Source organism: Onychomys torridus, chromosome 4 (genome assembly GCF_903995425.1).
Source record: "Onychomys torridus chromosome 4, mOncTor1.1, whole genome shotgun sequence".
Lineage (NCBI taxonomy): Eukaryota > Metazoa > Chordata > Mammalia > Rodentia > Cricetidae > Onychomys > Onychomys torridus.
In genome coordinates this window covers 54,142,330-54,163,768 of record NC_050446.1, presented here as the reverse complement: position 1 = coordinate 54,163,768, position 21,439 = coordinate 54,142,330, and the positions used below count along the sequence as shown (strand labels likewise).

The 21,439-nt window shown below is 40.6% G+C and overlaps 1 protein-coding gene across 1 annotated transcript in view; it reads left to right on the top strand.

Moving 5' to 3' along the window:
- Positions 1-21,439, top strand: part of Ccdc141 (coiled-coil domain containing 141) — a 160,211-nt gene that overhangs the window by 68,048 nt on the left and 70,724 nt on the right. Inside the window, 1 exon segment of the mRNA XM_036185814.1 lies at positions 13,689-13,883. Within this exon segment, the coding sequence (XP_036041707.1) occupies positions 13,689-13,883 (195 nt within the window).

Below are 21,439 nucleotides of genomic sequence, written 5' to 3'. Positions count from 1 at the left end.
GGTCTTTTCTCACCATGGCACTTCATTCTTTTTATGGCTGAGAAATATTTTATGGTATGGATATACTACACTGTTTCATCCATACATCCTGGTTACTTCTGCCATTTGTCTGCCACAGAAACATTCATGTAGATGATTTTGTGTGAGCATCTATTTTCAGTTCCTTTGGACACACACATACACACACACACAAACACACTAACACACACATATACACACATACACACATACACACACACACACACACACACACACACACACACACACACAGATAGAGTCACGATGTGACATGCTGCTTCTGTTTAACTCAATGGGGGAATCACTTCAATGTCTTCCTTCTACACCATTGTATGCTCAACAGGTCCAGTTTCTCAGTGCCCACTCCAACACCTGCCATTTCCCATTTTGTTTCGTTTTGTACCCTCCTGAGTGTGTGAGAAGTGCTGACTGATTGGGAATTCTTACATTTCCTTAGCAACCAGTGACTTTGTAGCCCTTTCACGTACTAATTGTCCATTGTGTACCATTTCTTTGAAGAAATGTTCCTTCAACCCCTTTATCCATAGCATCTGTCCATGAACAAAGACTTATGATTTTGATAAAGTCTGGCTTATTTTAAATGCTCTTGCTTCTATGCTCTTGCTTCTATGCTCTTGCTATGTCTGCTAAGCCCAAGGTCACAAAGATGCATCCCTGTGTTCCCTTTTAAGAATGCTGTAGCTTTAGCTTTTCTGTTTAGGTGTTTATTCTATTTGGTGTAGATTTCTGTGTGTGGTGTGAAGCAAGGGATTAACTTCTTATCTTCTCACATGGCTTTCCAGAGTCCCTGCAGTTGAGGAATTGGATAAAACCATTTTCCAGATTAAATGAGTTTGGTGCCTCTCTCACAGACCACAGATGTTTGGGCTTACTTCTGGAGTCTCATTCCTATTCCACTTCTCAGTATGTCTGTTACTTTGTGCCACACTATTTTAATTTAAAAGAAAAACTTTGAAATTTGGAAGTGTAAGTTCTCTTTCTTTGTTCCTGTTTCAAGCCACCACCACCCTTGGTCATTTTAGGTATTTAGATTGCCCTGCAATTTCATGTGAATATTAGGATTAGCCTTTCTTTAGATAAAGTCCTGAAGATCCTGGCAAGAATTGCTTCGTATCTCTAGATATTTGGAGGACTGTTACTGTCTTAATCTTTTTCCTTTTAAAACTTTTATGTTATGTGTATGGGTGCGTGCCTGCATGTATGTCTATGTAGCACATGCTGGAACTTGAGTTACAGATGGTTGTTAATTGCCATATGAGTGCTAGGAATCAAACCCAGGTCCTCTGGAAGAGTAGCCAGTGCTCTTAACCACCAAGTCATCTCTCCAGCTTCAGTATTGCCATCTTAACAATATTAAATATTAAATTTTTTGGTTCACACTCATAGAATATCTTTCCATTTATTAAGGCTTTTTCTGGATTTCTTCTCCCCTTTCAGCAGTGATTAATAATTTTCAGTGTACTAGTCTTGTACTTTTTCTCATTAAATTTATTCCCATTTTATTCTTTCTTATAATACAGTAAATGAAATTGTCTTCTAATTCCCTATTCACATTGGTCATTGCTAGTCTATAGAAACAGTGAATTTGGGGGCGGCAGTGTATTAATTCTGAAAGACTATGAGTATTCCATTGGATTTTCTACATGTAGGATCATATCACACACAAACCTCCTTCATTGTTTGTTTCTTATTCATGTTGTAGTAGTTTGAATGTAACTGGCCCCCAAAATCTCTTAGGAGGTGTGGCTTTGTTGAAGTGAGTATGGTCTTCTTGGAGTATGTCACTATGGCGGTGGACTTTGAGGTTTTCTATGCTCAGGATATCACCCAGTGTCTCAGTTGAGTTCCTGTTGCCTGCAAGATGTAGGACTCTCAGATAGTACTCCAGCACCACATCTACAAGCATGCCACCATGCTCCCTGCTGTGATGATAATGGACTGAACCTCTGAAACTGTAAGCAAGCTACCTCAATTAAATGTTTCCTTTATAAGAGTTGCTGTGGTCATGGTATCTCTTCACAGCAATAAAAACCCTAACTAAGATAACTGGTGTGTGTGTGTGTGTGTGTGTGTGTGTGTGTGTGTGTGTGTGTGTGTGTGAGAGAGAGAGAGAGAGAGAAAGAGAGAGAGAGAGAGAGAGAGAGAGAGAGAGAGAGAGAGAGAGAGATTATTTTTGCAGAGAGCTGTAGACCAGGGATTCTCAAACTACAGCAGGATTTGATATATCAGGCTTAGGATGTGGTCCCAGCAGTGTCTTCATTTGTAGCAAACTCCTATGTAATGCAGCTGATGTTGGTCTTTGAACCACACTTTGGAGGTCAAAGATATAAAGAAAAAAGAAAGTAAAAAACCAACCAACCAACAAACAAATAAACAAAACCAACAACAACCAACCAACCAAGCAAACAGTGTAATCAAAGACAATGTAAATTGTAGAATCCCAAAGACAGCATAAATTGTAGTCATGGTTAGAACCTAGGTTTAAATTTGTATCTGTCTATGTAACAAGAGCCTCAATGGTCTCTCTCTATATATCAATTTTTAAGGAGTTCTATGTGGAAAACAGACTCATTGATTCAAGATAAGGTATATCCAGTTTCAGAGTCCTTGGAAAGCTAGGGATGGATCACACATTGCTTCACAACGCCTGATCCTGTTTTCACCACCCAAGAGACTGAGAGACCCCCTTTCTCTTCCCTTTTAATCCGTCACATAAGCAGATAAGAAGCATCCCCTCTTTACCAGGCCAGATAGCCCAAGGTCATGGGTGGAGCGAATCCCCACTACATGTCTGTCCATCCATCCATCCATCTATCCATCCATCCATCTTAGATTGATAGATATGTGTATGAATGTTTGCCTGAATGTATGTCTGTGCCCCTTGTGTGCAGTTGATGCCTGCAAAGGTCAGAAGAGTGCCTTAGATGCCCCAGAATCTGAGTTACAGATGGTTATGAGCTACATGTGAGTGGTGGGAACTAAACCCAGGTCCTCTACAAGAGCAAGTGCTCTTAGCTTCCAAGCCATCTCCCCAGCCATGACAATATAAATCTAAATAGATCTCTAGTGTCTGAGAGTGTGGACATGATTGCCCATGCTTAGGACTTGATTTCCTTTGGCTGCTTGTCCCCTCCTCCATCTTGGACCCATTAAGCAGGTTATTGAAGATCAGAAGATAAGCATGTGAAATGTCTGATTGTTCCTTTAAAAATGTATGGGTGAGGAGTGGGAATGAACTGGAAGGAGTTGGAGGAAGGGAGAAGCATGATCGGAATATATTTTGTGAATGAAAGTGTAAGATTATCCTCCATAAGTATCACTGAATGGAATGTTCAGTATGAAGGAACTACTTGTATATTTCTTTGATGCTTCAGGAGGTGTGAGGCAATATCCAGAGTTCAAATAACCAGTTTTCAGGTTATCCAAATATTTTATTACTATTTCCCAAGCACTGGAATGTTTTCTCATTCCTGCATAGATTAATTTACACAGAGAAACTCACAGTTACACTTCGTAGTCTTTTGTTATTCCCTGACTCCCTTCAGTGAAGATATGCTACAACACAGCCCTTCCTTAAATCAGTCCACATCATAGTTGATGATTGTCAAGAAAAGTCTGTGAAATGGAGTGGAATTGGCTTCTTTTGTACTGCTTCATCTAGATCAGAAATCAAATCTGAAATGTCTCAAGGCAAAAATTAGCCCCCTTCTCCCAAAATTAGGACACCTGCATCCCCACATCTCAATTCCTCTGTCTTCATTTTAGTGAATAATTCGTTTTACTTGCCTGATTTTTAAATGAACTTCCCAATTATAAGCAGATGTCATTTTTCACAGGACATAAATTAGAAACAATTCCATCACTAACAGTCACAAATCTGTATAAATAGTATTGAGTTTGCCAATGAGCCTTGGGAAAATCCATAAAACAATGAAATTTTTTTTTATAAACCAGTAACCCAATTCTTGCCTCTTACTTAGGGCTAGTTTCAAACTCAGCAAGCCATATCCTTTTAATTTCCAAGGGAAATTTGCATCTTAAAACAATATGTCTGTTTTAGAAGGAGCTAAGTTCCACAAAACCAGAATATTGTGGTCTGTAATTGCTCAGTTGGAAGCACCTGCTGCCAGTGTGTTCTGGAACCCTCCACTCATCCTGTTTAAATGCCTAGAAGAAGATTTGATTGCTTTTGTTTGGAGTTGTGGTTTTCCCTTCTTCCCCCTGGTTCTTTATCATTGGTCAGTTCTGAAATGGAGATTCCCCCTAAGCATGGCTTCTTGCAATTCCTCTTTTAATGATGCATAATCAGATGGTAACAGTGATGGAGTCCCAAACCACTAGGGCCTTCCTGTGCTACTGCAACATTCAGGCAGTGATTACTCAGTTCCTGAACTGAAGTTTCCTTCATCTACTATGTTCTCAGATTCCATGTTCTTCTTTCATGGCCTCCCCTGAGTGGCTGGCTCACAAACTCCATCCCATTCTTTTTTTGAACCACTAAGCCTGGGCCACAGGGGCTGTTCTATATCAATTCAGTCACCCTGTCTCTATGCTGCCTTCTCATTCTGGAATATTCTGAAACAATTGGCATAACTGTTTTAATTGGAGACATTAAAATATGTTTTATTTATAGCAGCCTTGAAAATTCCTTTGGTTAGCATCTGTTAATTCCCCATTTCATCTTATATTCATTTATTATTATTATTTTGTGCATTGGTGTTTGCCTGTATGTGTGCCTGTGTACCACATGTGTGCTTGGTGCCTTATGGAGGCCGGAAGAAGGTGTTGTATACACTGGGATTGGAATCACCGACAGCTATGAAGTGCCACGTGGGTGTTGGAAATCAAACTCGGGTCCCCTGGAAGAACAGCCAGTGCCCTTAACTGCTGAGCAGTCTCTCTAATCTCCACTCTTCATTCTTAACCCCTCTCTATTTCTTAGTCATTTTCACTTCTTACCACTTGGAGTCCTCATTTGCCTTGACCACTCCCACCTTGCTTTTAAGCCTTGTCTTAGACATCTCTGCCCACAGGAAATGCTGGTGAAAGTATTGCTCTGGGTCAGCTGCATTTATCTTATGATCAAGATCCCCTATTACCCCTGCCCCTGGCACCCCATCTTGCCTTGATTTGTTGCTCTGACCAGGGCTGTGTCTTCCACAAGCACCGCCCCCCTGCCTTCCACCCAGTCCCACCTCCAAGGCCAGGGTTATGTCTTCCACAAGCACCACCCCATGCCTTCTACCCAGTCCCACTTCCATGCTCCCCAGTTAGAAGTCTGCTCTTGATTAAAGTCGCATGAGAGAGCATCTCAGATTCTCCAAACCAGAAGGGATGGGCACTTTATATGAAGCATTTGCTTAGCTCCTACTTGAGCTCACAAGGATTCCTTTGATATTAGTAAGCTATCCTTAAGCAATGCGGAAGAATGCTTTTTAGATGGTTCCCCATTCAGTGTGAGAGTTATAAAACACCCACCCCGGTGTCATTTGCTGCTACTTCAGATTATTGAGCATAGAGTAAGAGTGTTGTAGTTCAGTAACAAGCTGCATCAGATCCTACAGAAAGGGAGATACATGGAAGAAATTCTAGTGTTGAGTACATTTTGTTTGAAAATAGAGGATGTCTTCCATACCATTAGAGGCAAGAATTTGCTCCTATAATGAACATAAGAGTATATAAATCTTCTCTATATAGCTATAAAAGTTTTACAGGAAAAGTTTAAAATAACTATATAGGTATTTTGAAAAGTTTAGGAAAGAAAAACATAAAAAAAAGGTTTTTATTTTTCATTTTCCCGTTAAGTCCATGAGTTCTTTGTCTGAGACAATGGCATGAAGAACGAATAAAATAGAACACAGTGTGAGAGTTCTTCACAAATCAGGATGATGGTCAACAATGCTTCAGAGAGATTCAAACCCATGATGGATTGCCCTACAAGTCACTCGCCAAGTATGAAGACAAGGATTTTACTTGACATTGTATCTTCTATAGACCATTTCAAATCTTACTGGATTTATAAAATAGAATTTAAATTTTAGGTTTGCAAGTTGTCAAGGCAGTAGCATAATTTTTCAGAGACCAGTATGTTGAGTTTTAATGGTAAAACTACTGTGATTATATAATCCAACCTCCATTTATTGGAATGATTATAACATGTTCTAGACCACTTGTTACCTGTTTATTAGTACCTTATGAATACTCTACATTGATAGTCCTAACATTTGGTGGGCTAGAAGTATTATTGATTCTCTCTGGCTTCAATAAAATGTTCAGCTTTGGAGCTGGAGAGCTGGCTCAGAGGTTAAGAGCACCGACTGCTCTTCCAGAGGTCGTGAGTTCAATTCCCAGCAACCACATGGTGGCTCACAACCATCCATAATGAGATCTGGCACCCTCTTCTGGTCTGCCAGTGTACATGCACACAGAACACTGTATACATAATAAATAAATAAATCTTTTAAAACAAATGTTCAGCTTTAAAAAAAATTCCCACCCTGCCAATAAAAATTATGATTCAGTGGATATGAAGGAAACCTAAAAATGTGTTCTTAAAACTTTCTCAGGAGATCTTAATGCATTTACATCCATTGTTCTAATTTTTATCTGATGATCATTGTATGTAAACTACAAACAGAAACCTTCCTTCTATTAATTTAACCTATTTCATGCAGGAGAATTTCTATCTGAGGTTGAAACCTCATAATTTTCCCTATAGTTGATTCAATACAAGCCCAGTACATGCCCTCAATACATGGCCAGTAGATCCTCTAACAAACACTAAGCCATTGCAGGGCATGAGTACATCTACTTCACTAGCCAATATGTTGATCTGATTATAGATAAACTGTGTTCTATAAAAAGGTTTTGGCCAGTCAAGCTTTTATTAATTTTGATTTAAAAAAGAAACACCAGTCTGAATAAAGTAATAATCAACTAGGAAAAAAAAGTTTGTGGGGGGGGTGGGGCAAGAAATCTAAAGAATACAGCCAAGATGTAAGAAGAAAGAACAGTGGTTCTCAGAAAACATGTATCTTAGGAAAATACTTGTGGTGATATTTTGTTTGTGCTCTAACAAATAAAGCTTGCCTGGAGATCAGAAAGCAGAGCTAACCACTCGTTAACCAGAGAGGCCAGGAAGGGGTGGCATATACCTTTAACCCCAGCACTTGGGAGGAGGAAGCAAAAAGATCAAGAGTTCAAGGCCATCCTGGGCTACATAAGATTGATCCAGTCTAAAAGAGAAACAGAGCCAGGCAGTGGAGGCAGATGCCTTTGATCCCAGCACTAGGGAGGTGGAAACAGGAAGTGATATGGCTGGGCAGAGAGAAGAATATAAAGCAGGAGGAGACAGGAGCTCACCCTTTTCAGGCTGAGGAGTTGGCTGTGGCTAGTTCCTTTACTTCTCTGATCTTTTAGCATTTACCCCACTATCTGGCTCAGGGTTTTTATTATTAAGACCAATTGGGATTTGTGCTATAAATACCCCCTCCAATTTCCCACCTAATTAAAATCTTACTTGAAACTAAGGAAGAGCAAGCAGATTTACTTGTACTCTAATCGTTATTGGGGAGACGTGTTTATCATGCATTTTATTGTTTTTATAGTTTGCTTTCAAACACTATTGGGCCACACAGCAGCCATTTGCTTCAGTGGCAGCCATAGCACCTGCTCGGCACTGCCCAACTCAGTGGCCACACACTGGAAAGAACAAAAGAACCCACAGACTTCAAGCCAGCGTTTGGGGATTACTTCTTATTTGTTTTTCTTGCAATATGAGAAAGCAACCTAACCCATATTTAGAAATTAATTTGGGGATATCTGTCATTTCTGTCATAGCCTATCAGTCCCGATCTCAGCAGGGTTATTTATGAATAATTAGGCTAATAAACCAAATCTGGGGAGTACTTCAAATCATGAAGTACAGCTGAGGAGTCATTGAATTAACACAAGCTGCTACAGAAACAGTAGTACCACCAAGTGGTGGTGCCAGCATTGATTTTCTGGGGAAGTAGAATTCAAATGAAAAGTTTAGCCTACAGCTACTTAAAAAGTTAAGAATAAAAAGCATTTTTGCAGGCCCACCTCCTGCTCATTTCCAGAATTCTCTATTGGAAGGCTAAATTGCACATTTCTTTCATCCATTGGTGAGACTTCTGTATGCAGTCTGTGCCTTTGTAGGAATGCACCACAGGAGGGCATAGTGCACATGGCCCATGGGCAGTGCACTCTGCACACTTGGACTGTGTAAGGGAGCCCCTTTTCTCTGGGATGACCCTACAATGGCACAGGTCAGCCTGGAAATGCCTGAAAGGGCACATAGTGATGGGAACCTGTAGAACAGTTCACGGTCCAACCTGACATAATCAGAATGTGTGCTTTCTGCCCGCTTGCTGCCATTCTTCCAAAGCGTAAACATTTCTTTCAAAAACACGTCTGCTCAGAGCAGACTTTCAAATGTTCTCTGATTAAAATTGCCAGGTTTGTTTGTACCATCTGCTAATGCAATCACATAAAATTCTGATTTTCTGTCAATGAGTTAATTCTCCTGGTGCTGAAGGAAATGTGATCACAGACTTGAGACTGAGCAAGAAATGGTCTGCATGCATTGAGATGGTCTTGGAATCAGCCATGCTTTGGGAACAGTACAGGAACTCAATGTGGGCTTCTGCCCCATCTGGTTTCATCAGTGAGTTTCTTCATTCTCCTACACATTTATTCTCTGCTGCATTTTGTCCGTCTCCCATCACTTCAAAATTACATTGTGAAATCAAGCCTAGAATGACAATGTATCATAAGGTATTGAATTATTACATTCTCTCCTCTGTGGGGATGTTTTGTGTGAAGAAAAGCTTATTAAACATACCGCAATTGTTAATTTCTTTTGCTTTTCGAATTGGACTAGTGAACGTATTTTACTTTTGGAACCCACTTAATGGCAATCCATAACTTCATTTGAAGATCTAGCCTAAGACTGTAACCAAAACAAAAGAAAGGAAAAAATCTTTCCCCTTTCTTGTCTAGCCACACTAATCCTCTTTAAAGTACCCTTTCCATCAAGGGAACATAGAGGAGCTCAATTTCTATAGCAAATGGAATACCGAGTGGTACAGTTTAAAAGGGTTACTACTGTGAGTGAAAAATGAAAATAATGGAATGACCCAGAGAGACACCCTGAGCCCAGGAGTCCACACTGCCACTCGACTTTATTGGGTCAGGGATATATGCATGCACCTCTGTCTAATTGGAAAGCCAGGGAGATGGCAGACCTTGGCTTCTGCTGGTGGGGACACACACTGGAAATGTTTTATTGCAAAGTGACTGAAACCCCATAAGAAGTTTAACACTTAAGAGACAGCAGGGATGGTTTAGAGAAAAAGAACTAAGATTCTCTCCATTGGGTTCCCCCAGCCCTGACAAGGTTGGCAACTTCATTTTTTAAAAAGTGTGATGAGTTCAGATGACCGCTGAAAGTTTCATCTTCAATTTATATATATATAAAACAGTTAAAGTGTCCCTTTAGAAAGATGCCCCGGGAAATACATCATCGCAATGGTATAGAAATGCATCAGGAACTGCCTGCAGATTGCCCAAAGAAAACAGAGCCAATTTTCTGAGAAGACTGAATAGAAATAGTGAATGCACCCAGCTTCGTTTAATGCCCACAGAGTTCGTGTGAGACTGTAATTAAGAATGGAAAGAGGCAAGAGGCTGAACCCGGCTCTTTGTGGTTTCTTCAGAAGGTCGAGGCCCGATCTTTCTATCAGGATTCAAAATTGCAAGTGACAGTGGGGTTTCCACACACTCGGCTCTGTGCCAGAACATTCTCTCTTGTGTGGTTTTGAAAATTCACCCTAAAGGAAGACTTATGACTATTTTGAAAGAACAGGCATCCCTCTCCTTATTTATAGAGAAGAGCTTTATTCTTTCATTCAATTGGTAAAACAAAATTAAACCCGAGTTTGGGCAGTAGTTTTTTAATTTTATCTATATCTCTATTATATCTCTAATGATATAGATACAGCATTTGTTTTGCAGTAGTGAGGCTTCTGATTTGAAATCAGAAAACCCTAGGGTAGTGTAAGGCATTTATCATCACAGAGGCCTGATCAGGGCCCTATGGAGGTTTAAACATAGTGGTGCTCTCTCTCAGCTAATAAGGTAAATCCTCCTGCTATTGGTGAAAAAGTGTTGTATCATCTGCCATGGAGATCTGGGGCTGGGCTGGTGGAAAGACCCTGCACTTAGATTTTGACTCCTTTTCTTGCTAGTGCTGAGAGATTAGCAAGGGCACACTTCCTCTGAGTGCTAGTGACCCTGTGGTTAAACTGTGGATGACTGCTTGGGTCTTAGAGGGCTGGGTCAAGATGACATGAGCTGATACAGGAAGAACACTTGCACAGGGCTGCCATACACAATGGAGAAGCAGTGCTCACCCTTTGTTGGCAGTTAGTATGGCATCCTAAAGCTTCAAGCCATCAAGCAGAATATACCATGGCTATGAACCATTTCTCTGTATTCTGATTTTATCTGCATTTTCCTTACACACAACATACTAAGCAATTCCCAGATTTTGCATTTATTAAGGGTCCTTCCTCATGAATGAATGCAGAAGTTTCTAACCAATGCCAATTTAAAAAAAGACCACTTGTTTTATTCTGCATCTTCATGCATTAAGCATTTCTTCACATGAGTTCAAGACTAATTGTCCCACAGGTCTTAATGGATTATAAAAATAAAGGCACAAAATCTTGAGATGGATCTAGTGGGTAGTTAAATGTACAAAGAAAGAAGGAGGCTAAAGAGGTGGTTCGGTGGCTAAAGTCCATTTCATACAGGTGTCAGGGCTGGAGTTTGGATCCTTGGAATTGCACATAAATGGCCTGTAATTCCAACCTTAGTTGCAGACAGAAGACCTGGGAGCAGACTAGTTAGCAACAGCCATATCAGTGAGCTCTGGGTTTGATTGAGAGATCCTACCTCAGTGAATAAAGTAGAAAGGTTATTGAGGATGATTCTTGAACAACCATAGGCTTCCACATACACTGACAGATATGTGACCACATATGAGCATCCATACATGCCAAAAGATACCAATGCATACACATTGCACAGCACATCACACATGCAAACATAAAAGAAATGGAAAGAAATAAGGAAAAAGAAACAAGGAATCAGGAAGAGTTAGGTAGCAGGCAAACCAGCAGGCAATTCAGGGCCTCCAAGAAGGTCTTGGCACATACCAGCCTAGCAGAGATTTGAGAATTCCTGGGACACAAAACCCTGTTCCCTTTAACACTGAGGATCACACTACCCAATAACATTTTGGGAACATCCCGTTACTCTTAACTCAGAACTGGGAAAAAGAAATACTTGTACATGAAGATCAAATATTAGGAAATCATGATAGAACTGAGAGAAGAGTGTAGGGTTGATACTCAGTGAGGGCTGGTGCATTTGCTGGGGACTGTGCCACTCCAAGAACATTGTTCTTTCCCAACAGGTCTTTGCTGGTTTTGAAGTGGGAGGGATATTTACCATGCTTTAGAGAAGAATGCCATGAAATGTATTTGTTCTGTCCAAGTGGGGACACAAAGATCTTTTAAAAAGTGAGTGATCTTGAGACTGCATGTGGCACAAAGCCCGTGCCTCTGAGCACAGCTTTTCTCGTCAGTGAGAAATGTGGAGAGTTTGGAATCTGTATCCTCAGTTCCCCGAAAGGTAGCCTGTTACAGAGACCCAGGAGCTAGCCTCAGAGGTCCTTCTTATGGGCTATGTCGGCATTTGTAACATACTTTCCCGAGTCTATAAAAACATTAGAAAAAAACACACCCAAATCGCACCAAAGGCTCCTCCCATTCTTCCTCCACCCCCATTCTAACCCCCCAACCTACCTTGCTTGTTTTCATATCCCTCGATCAAAGCAGTTTTCACTAGAACAGATACTGGGACAGGATCCATGGGTATTACAAAAGAGTATGTACCATTTCTACCTTCAAGACCCACTCCTTGTCACGGAAAGCACTACCATATTGTGTATTCATATTGAATATATTTCATAATGTAATAGAGGATAGTTGTGTGGGATAACAATTTACTTATTGCTAAAGAATGAAGCTACATTTTATTCTTTCTTTGAAGTTCCCAACTGTACCATGTATGTAGTATTCGGTGTGTCTTATAAAATGAATGGAAACATTAATGGCATGTGACCCTAAAATCAGACTTATTTTATACAACATAATATAACCAATGGAATTTAGTAACAGGATATTTTGCATAGCAGACAAGCCAGGACAGAGTCAGGCTGAGATGTTCAAGTCTGACGTTGAATTTTCTGAGCTTCATGAACTGCCCTGTGCTTTACTCATTGTCACTGAGATGGCATCAGAAAACACACTAATGGCTGGGCGGTGGTGGCGCACGCCTTTAATCCCAGCACTCGGGAGGCAGAGGCAGGGGGATCTCTGTGAGTTCGAGTCCAGCCTGGTCTACAGAGTGAGATCCAGGACAGGCTCCAAAACTACACAGAGAAACCCTGTCTCAAAAACAACAACAACACCAAAAAAAAAAAAAAAATACACACTGATAAGTCAACCATCTTAGAAGCAATTATTGCTTTATGAAGACCAATTTGGCATCACTCAAGAAACTTGAATTTACTCAAGAAATTACCATAAATACTGGTTTATTCCAACTCATAGTTTCTACTCTACTGGTTGTGTTTTTAACCCTCATGCCACATAAAGTAGAAAGTTAGGGTTTTTGTTTTTTTTTTTTCTGATATACTTATGTCATTTTATCATTAAGTGTGAAGCATTAGTAGATGAAACTAGAGTCAAGAAGAAAACACTGCCTTCTGACAGGTATTTATCTTATGATGAGTAATGAATCTCAATCTCTCCTTGTCTTGGCTAACACAAAACAATAGCTGTAGACATGTGATTCTCTTCCTTTGTTGTATATACTCACTCCATTGACAAGGAGACTGAATTGTGGGAGGGATACTTTTATTTACACTTTGATGAATACAAATAGAAGAAAACGACTTAGGGATGCTGAGCTTGTTTAGGGGTAGAGGTAGCAGTGAAGGATGGGATCTGCATTTAGGGTGCTGATCAGTCACTCTGCCATTTCCCCTCTCATGTTCTCCTCTGCTGGAGCCTGTCCTCTGTATCCTTTTCTATTGTAACTACACATTGGTACTCAAACTCACAATGTAGCATTTGCTTCTACACTATTTATTAGATTTTATGGACTGGAAAATATAGTGACAGATTTCTCATACATGTCCCCTGAATCTTATGAGGGATTAACAAAGTGGGTGTCTTAGTTCTTGTTGCTGTAACTTGACAGGAAGGCTGGTAAACAATAACAATGTATTTCTCATGATTCTGGAGGTCAGGAAGGGACAAGGGTTTCGTTGTGAAGAGGGTTCCCTCCTGGGATGCAGAATAACTTTCTCTCCGGCAGCAGGAGAGGTGGAAATCCTATTTACAGAGGCTCCACCCTCCGACCTAACTTCCCAAGGCTCCACCTCCTAAAACCATCACAAGGATTCCATGTCAACGTTTATATTTGGGGAGGGAGGACAAACATTCAATTGTGACAGTGTCTGTGCAATCACTAAAGAGGATGTTCTCTTGCAGGAATGGAATTCAACCATAGAGAAGCTGAAGAGCCAGGCGCTGGAGATCCTACTGTCCAAGGACTTCACAGAAAAAGAACACCTCCAGCTCTCTAACCAGAAACTGAGTCGACTGCAAGAAGAGTTTGGTCGACTCATGGTGGAAAGAAAAGCCTGGTTGACAATGGCACATGACTTTTTTAACAGGGCTAAGAAGGTCAGTGTGAGGTCAAGATGATAATCTTTGGTACTGGGGCTGACCAATAAGAGACCCATTATGTCGACTGCTCAGGGCACATCATAGAAGGCTAAATTCTGTGTAGAATAGCAAACTGATAGAAGAGTTTTAAAATCACAGTCTTATTGTGGCTATTGGTTGTTTTTCAAAGCTAAGAGATTATGTTTTGATGTGTACAGAGTTAGTTTTTAAAGTAACTCCAAAGCCAGGTTTTGTGGCACATACTTTTAATCCTATACTCAGGAGGCTATGAGTTTGAGGCCAAGCCTGGTCTGCATGTTCCTGGCCAGTTATAGAGTGAGACCCTGTCTCAAAAACAAACAAACAAACAACCCAAAGAAATAAACAACAACAGAAATAACTTTTAAAAAGTTCCTCTTTAGAGCTGCCATTGGTCTGTTTGTGGGAGACACTATTCTCCATATTAAAATGTTTCTCCCAGAGATGAGGAAATACAAAATACTTCAGGTCAAAAAGAAACCTTAACAGTGTTACCAAAACACCTTTTGTTGTTTGTTTTAAAGAGTAGTTCAGGGTGGTAGCCTCCAGGTCCCAATGTAGCTAAGGGTGGCCTTGATCGGAACTTTCCTTGTCTGCCTCCCACTAGCTGAAGTTTGGGGCATGCATTACCACACCCAGTTTGTATAGTACTGGGGATTTGTGCATGCTAAGTATATCCCTGGCCCATTTTTGTTCTTTTAAAACAGTTTCTTTAGTTTATTAGGTAGAAATACATAGATATTATAAGTCTTCTGTGCATATGAAGTCCTAAGGTCAGAAACTGCCTCAAATCAGCCATTCTGCCTTGGTATTACATTTTTAAGTAAGACAAGGGAGAGCCTTGCTACAGACCTTCAGTGGGTCTTCTTGTGTAGGAGAAGGGTGCCACTACTCCTGGGCAAATGCCTTCACTGTTGTAGCAGATGGTCATGGGGTGGTAATGTTTGACTCCTCAGTAACAAGTCCTTAGGTCAGAGGGTGGCGCCTCTAGAATAGGATTTCCACCTCACCTTCTGCTACATGAGAACACAAGAAGTCAATCTACATCCCAGGAAAGAGCCTTCATCACAACAGAACCCTTGTCCCCTCCTGATTTCAGCCTTCCATCCTCTGGAACCATGAGCAATGCATCGCTATTGTTTATACACAGAGATGATGTTCCATGTGCATGGATATGATCTGAAACGTTTTTGACCTTTGCCACAGTAACATAGACCTCCAGACCTCTGCACTGGAATCATTTAAATAGTTAAATTTCAGCAATTTAAAGATAAATATGAGGCAAAAAGCATAGGGTGAGGGAAGCTATACACACTGGGCTCTAAAAATCACAATACTGGAGCTCTGAGTACAGTGAGCTCCATGGTTACTTAATTGTGAAATTCTTTACTTACAAAAATCTTTTGAAAAGATGAGAGGTAGAATTTGAAAACAGAGAGGACAGAATTACAGTAAACCTATTAAACAAGTACTCTTGGTTAATTATGGGATTTTGGGGGTGTCTCACAGTTTTAATGCCAGACACAGATACAGCATATAGCTGGAGATAGTGAACTGAGTAGATGTTAATTGCTAGCTATTTTTTCTCTTCAGCTGCCCAGTTTTGAAGTAAGAGGTTGTAAAATGTCCATCACAGCTTTAGTCTACAGAGTGAGTGAGCTGTTTTCAAGTTGACTGTTACTGCTGCTCACGAAAAGAGTAATAGAATGTGTTTCTATAAAACAATGCTTCTGATAGAAGCCGCATAGCTCATAGCCTTGCAAAATGTAGACAATGCTCGCTCTCTCTCTCTCCTTCCCTCCCTTCCTCCTCCCCACTCTCTCTCATTCTCTCATTATTTTGGTCTCTCGACATTCATTATTTGATACCTTGCCTTGGCTGTTTGTCATCTGACTTCATTTTCAGGCCCTGAGAGAAATTGTAAAAGTTAAAGAAGATGAATTGGTGAAGGAGAGGAGGAGGGAGCTAGGAAGGAGGAAGGGGAGGGAAAAGACAGAAGAGTGGATACTCTCTGAATCTCACACAGTAATGCAAGTCTGGTCTAGAGAAGAGAACCCAAAAAAGTAGATTCCTGGATTCTCCATCTCATCCCGCAGCATGCTAAATAGTCAAAGTGTAAAGATGGCTGGCATTTACCTGTGCTCTAACTTGGGCCAGTGGTTCTCAGGAAAGTTTAGAGTTCTTTCTTCTTAAGGAAAATATTTCCAAATTAAAAAGAAATAGCTCAATGTGAAAGATGACGGATATGGGAATTGGGACAGAACCAGATGCCAGAGTTTGTAGATTGGAAGGTTAATCATGCATCCGCATGCATTGTTCTGTGTTAGTAAGGTAAAATAAATTATGAAGTTATATAGAGAGCAAATCTATGTAAGATAAGAATCAAACTCTACTTATGACTTATAAGTGACATTTTTTGATTCATATTTTGGATTCTGCAAATTAAAAAAAATCTTACCATTTTACCTATTTTGACAGAAAACTCATAAATAAATCTCCAAGTCTTTAAAATAATTTTCTGCCTGGTGGTACTGGTGCACATCTTTAATCCTAACACTTGGGAGGCAGAAGCAGGTGGATCTCTAAGAGTTCAAGGCTACCATGGTCTACAAATCGAGTTCCAGGACAGACAATACTGTTATACAAAAAAAAAACACCTTGTCTCAAAAACCTAAAATAATAATAATAATTTTCTAGGCTAGAATTTCTGTGTATACTAGTAAGTAGGGTAGCTTTTAATTTACATTGTTTATCTCAGAAGCTGTTTTCTCTTTGAAAATTCCCTGTGATGTGTCTGGAGGATGTCTCCTTGTTGTGAGTATTTGTGCTTGTAGATGAAACACTCCCAAACACTGAGGACTCTTGAGAGTTTACCTGACTTTCAAGCTCCCATGCTGTCTGTTCATAGACACTGACAGAAGACACATGGTTTCTGGGTCAGTGCCAAATGATGACCCAGCAAAGCAGTAGCTGGGGGACAGCATGCAAATGAGCTCAGCGTGTCCCAATTCCAACATGGGTGATGGAGGTCAGCATGGGCACATGTCTGCCCCATGATTAGGAGTGAATAAAGGGACTCTCAACCCAAGGAATCTACTGACTGATAGAAAGCAGCAAGTCTACTCTTTGTCTCAGGGTTGACATCACCTCAAATGGGAAGATTGCTAGCTGCAGAACCCATAGCTAGTGGCTCTGTTCCTGCTGTGTGTGTGTGTGGGGGGGGGGAGACAAGGAAATCCCTGCCTAAAGATAGCCCTTCCCACAGATACCAATTCTGCTTCTGATGTGAGAATTATTATCCTAGCAAACAAACTCATTGCCTGAAATTCCTCATGTTCTGCCGAGTGCCAACGAGCAGAACATGCTGGTGCTGTGGAAAATGAGACACTGGGATGGTGTGAATGTCAGCTTACTGTAGGGGGTTTAAAACATGCTCTTTGAGGGGCTGAAGAGATGGCTCAAAGGGTATGAGCACTTGCCTCACAAATGTAAGGACCTGGGTTCAGATCCCAGGATCCTCATAAAATGCTGGATATAGTCCTGTGCATGCCTGGAACTATGCATTGTGGAGGGCAGAGACAGTAGGATCATGGGAGCTTGGTGGCTGACAGCTTAGCTCTAGGTTCCTTGAGAAACTTTATCTCAGAGAATGAGGCAGAGAGTGATAGCAGGAAACCCGACATCCTCTTCTGGCCCCTACACACATGTGCCCATATACCACCACCACCGCCATCACCCTACCACCACACATACCACCACCACAACTACCACCACCCTAATACACACACACACACACACACACACCACCACCACCACCACCACCACCACCACCACCACCACCACCACCATCATCACCATTACCATAACCACCACCACCACCACCACCATTCCAAAAAGTATTTTTCAACTTTGTATAAGCAGAAAGAAATAAATGTAAAGTTTCTCTACAGAATAGACAATGTTTTTATGTCATATATAATACTCAGACTTCTTCCTCATGTTTATTGTTATATCCTCTCTACCAGTTCTAGATTGAGCAAATGCATTCATTCATTGAAGTCGCTGAATAAGCAGTACAGGAAATCCATGGCAGTCACTGCCTTCATCTTTAGGTAGTCACTTATTCAGCAAATATTTATTGAGCAACTTCTATGCAACAGGCACGATTCTAAATCCAGAGGATACAATATAGAGCAAAATGTGCAGAAAATCTGTCAGAATGGTTTCCGAATTTTGAGATCCAAGAAGCTGTAAAAATTACCTAACTGTCCACAAAGAGAAAAATTCCCCTAATGCCTTCCCCTCATGGCTCTGGGAACCCAACTGATACCTTGTAATAAGCCTAGAAGTTGGAGAAAATTACTCAAAATGTCTGAATCTGTTTCTCAAGCAGAGAAACATGTGAGCAGTGTATTGTTCTTGAGAGATGGCTGTTTGAACCTAGACTTAGCAGCAGGTGGCAATGTTGAGACTTGGGCCTTAGGGAATGTTCCTATATTTAGGGAATGGTCCTAAACCAGCCTCTAAACCCCATGCAAAGTTTGAACCATGAAGAATTGACGCACTTCCTTTTTCGGAGTGTCCTACTGCATTTGGTGAACCTATTTGTTAAATCATTCAGCCATTTATTAACTGGTAATATTGGTGGTTTATAGTGAGTAATAGTTGACTGGAGAAGGGTGCTCCCCAATAGTGTTCTGAATTGTACTCTCATTACTTGAAACACGAGTATAACACCTGTTACAGAACATACCTTGATCCCTCTAAGTTTTCATCCTTTGAAATTGTTTGTTATCATGTGGGTTATATTTTCAGCATTTCATGGAAAATTGTTAGTCTCTATAGACCATCCAAGATGTAGTTATGGTTATTTGGGGATTGGGATTGAATGAAGCAGGGATGAATATCCAGTGTGTTAAAATCAGAATAGCGTAAGCTTTTATTTATGCAACAGTCATGACTGAACCCAAATCTGTCAAGTATGGCCCTAAGGTTGTCAAGTTTCATGCTCCTACCTTCTGTTCCCAGGCACATAATTTCTTTGAGGGAAGCAAGCAGAAAAGCCTAAAGCCAAGTCCATTTTGTGAACACGGTCTGACCTTCAGATGGTCAATATGAATGCCAAGGTGAACTAAATTTGAGGCATTCACAAAACACCTAAGTACTCATGTCAAGCATAGTGCCATGGTCTCCATTGTTTCCGCCATCACTATTGCAAATGGCGTGTCTTTTAGAAGGTGTGGTTGCTTTTCAAAACACAAGACAGCAATGCCTGGAGCCACATTTCTGTTTGACACAAAACAAAATGATTAAGCATGGCATTTTCTATATGTTTTCCTCATTTTACAATTTAAAAATAAATATATTTTAAGCACATTGGTGGAAAACAATTACAATGACCTAATTATTGAACAGATTGAAAGAGGAAACATGCCCAGATAGAAAACCTAAAAAATATTATTGAGAAGGATTTTCTTAAAATGATGTAAATGAAATCTGGAAATTAAACTAATTGTTGGAAAAATTTTTACAAGTTACTTTTAGTTGTACAATCTTTGAGCACTATGCCTCAGAGTCCTCCTTTAAAAAGATTTAAGTAAGTGTATGTGAATGTCTGTGCACGAGTGCAGGTGTCCATGGAGGCCAGAAAGGGCAGTAAGACCCCTTGGAGCTGGAGTTACAAGTGCTTGTGAGTTACCTGCCATGAGTGCCTGGGAGCCAAACTCTGGTCCTCTCTTAAGAGCACAGGCTCTTAACTGCCAGTCCATTTCTTTATTCTCTTGGACTCCTCTTTTTAAAAGTCACTTCTTTTCTCTTAGAAATAACTGGAACACTGGCTTTCCCACTGAGCTTCTTACACCCTGATAGCATGTTGTGTTCCTACTGTGTCAGATAGGTACTTGAGTAAAGCCAGTGGCAGGTGTGGTCTTGGGCATCCAGACCCTTGTGGGTGGTTTATAAGACAGAGCAATGTACTGTAGGGTAGGCATGATGGGTTAAGGCCAGCACAGGGGGGAGCACCGAGCAGAGTCTGACCAGGGGGAATGTGTCAAGTAAGGTGACCGCTAAGTGATGTTGGGAAGGTAACACAAAGGGAAGGTGTATAGTTGGGCTGTGCTCAGGAAATCTAGGCTGTCACTGCCTGAGGAATGTGGTAGAAGATAAGAATGGCAAAAGCAATAGAGGCAGCAAGGGGCTCAGTGAGGACGCTGTACTCAGGAGTGTGTGTGTGTGTGTGTGTGTGTGTGTGTGTGTGTGTGTGTGTGTGTGCACATATATATTTACAATATATAGTGGTTACTATATATATGTAGTTGTTGCTATTGTTTGTAGTTAGAAGTTTTCTCTGGTCCTGCCCGGCCCTTTGGTCAGGACGAATCTCTCCCACCCATGTCCTGCAGCTGCTTCATAATAATTACCAACTTCATGGCCTATAGCAGGCTTCTTGCTATCTAGTTCTTATATTTTAATTTAACCCATTTCTATTAATCTATGTTTTGCCAAAGTTCCGTGGCTTACCAGTCTGCTGACATGTTGTTCCTTCGGCGGCAGCTGGTGTCTCTCTGCCTCTCCTTTCTCTTCCTCCCGTCTCTCTTGGATTTTCCTTCCTAGCTCCATTCTGCCCTGCAATAGGCCAATGCAGCTTTATTTATCAACCAATCAGAGAAACACATATTCACAGCATATAAAAAGACATCCCTCAGCAATTGTTTATCATTTACTATATAATATATAAGAAATGATTAAGAACTTGAAAAGATTATAAGTCAAATCTCACCACAAAAATTGACATCTTCAGTTCATCTATCTTCCTTCTGTCCTTCTGATAGAATGATGATGCTGGTGTTTAGAACCCTTTACTTTAAAGCTCAGGGGTCGATCGGCTTGTTTAAACCTCAGCAAATATTCAATGAAGGTGGCCGAACTATTAATACAGAAATAATAAATAGATGATGGAAAATAAGGGATGTCTTCAACATCCTTCATCATAAGTGCCCAAACCCACCTCAGCCTTAAACATCTGGTAGTCAAGATATTCAGTTTTGAGGTTGTATAGCTCAATAGTAGCGTGTTTGCCTGGTGTCTGTAAGGTCTGGGTTCTGCCTCCAGTACTGCAAATAGAAAAGGAGCTATTTGATTTTACTCCTACTCACTAGTAAGTGGTTTCCGGTAAATTCGTCAGTGGACCCTTAAGTCATAATTGTATTCATTGGGTGTCTGTCCTTCCATGTGTACCTCTACACATATCTCTTTTGGCAGCAAACGAATTCAGCCTTGTGGTATAGTTGTTTCTTGGCAAATTTATTTCTCTTTGCCTAATTAAAATTCCCTGAGGCTAAAAAAAATATGTCTGTCTCACTTTGTATTTACCCAGACACTTAGAATACTGCCTTCTAGTTAATCATTTGAATCACTGAGAACATGAAATACAAACTATAGAACTCCTGGTCTGTTGGAAATGAGGACCCTCTGAACATAGCATCTTTCCTCTTCCATGAACCAACCATAGATACTTGCAAGACATCTTCAAGACT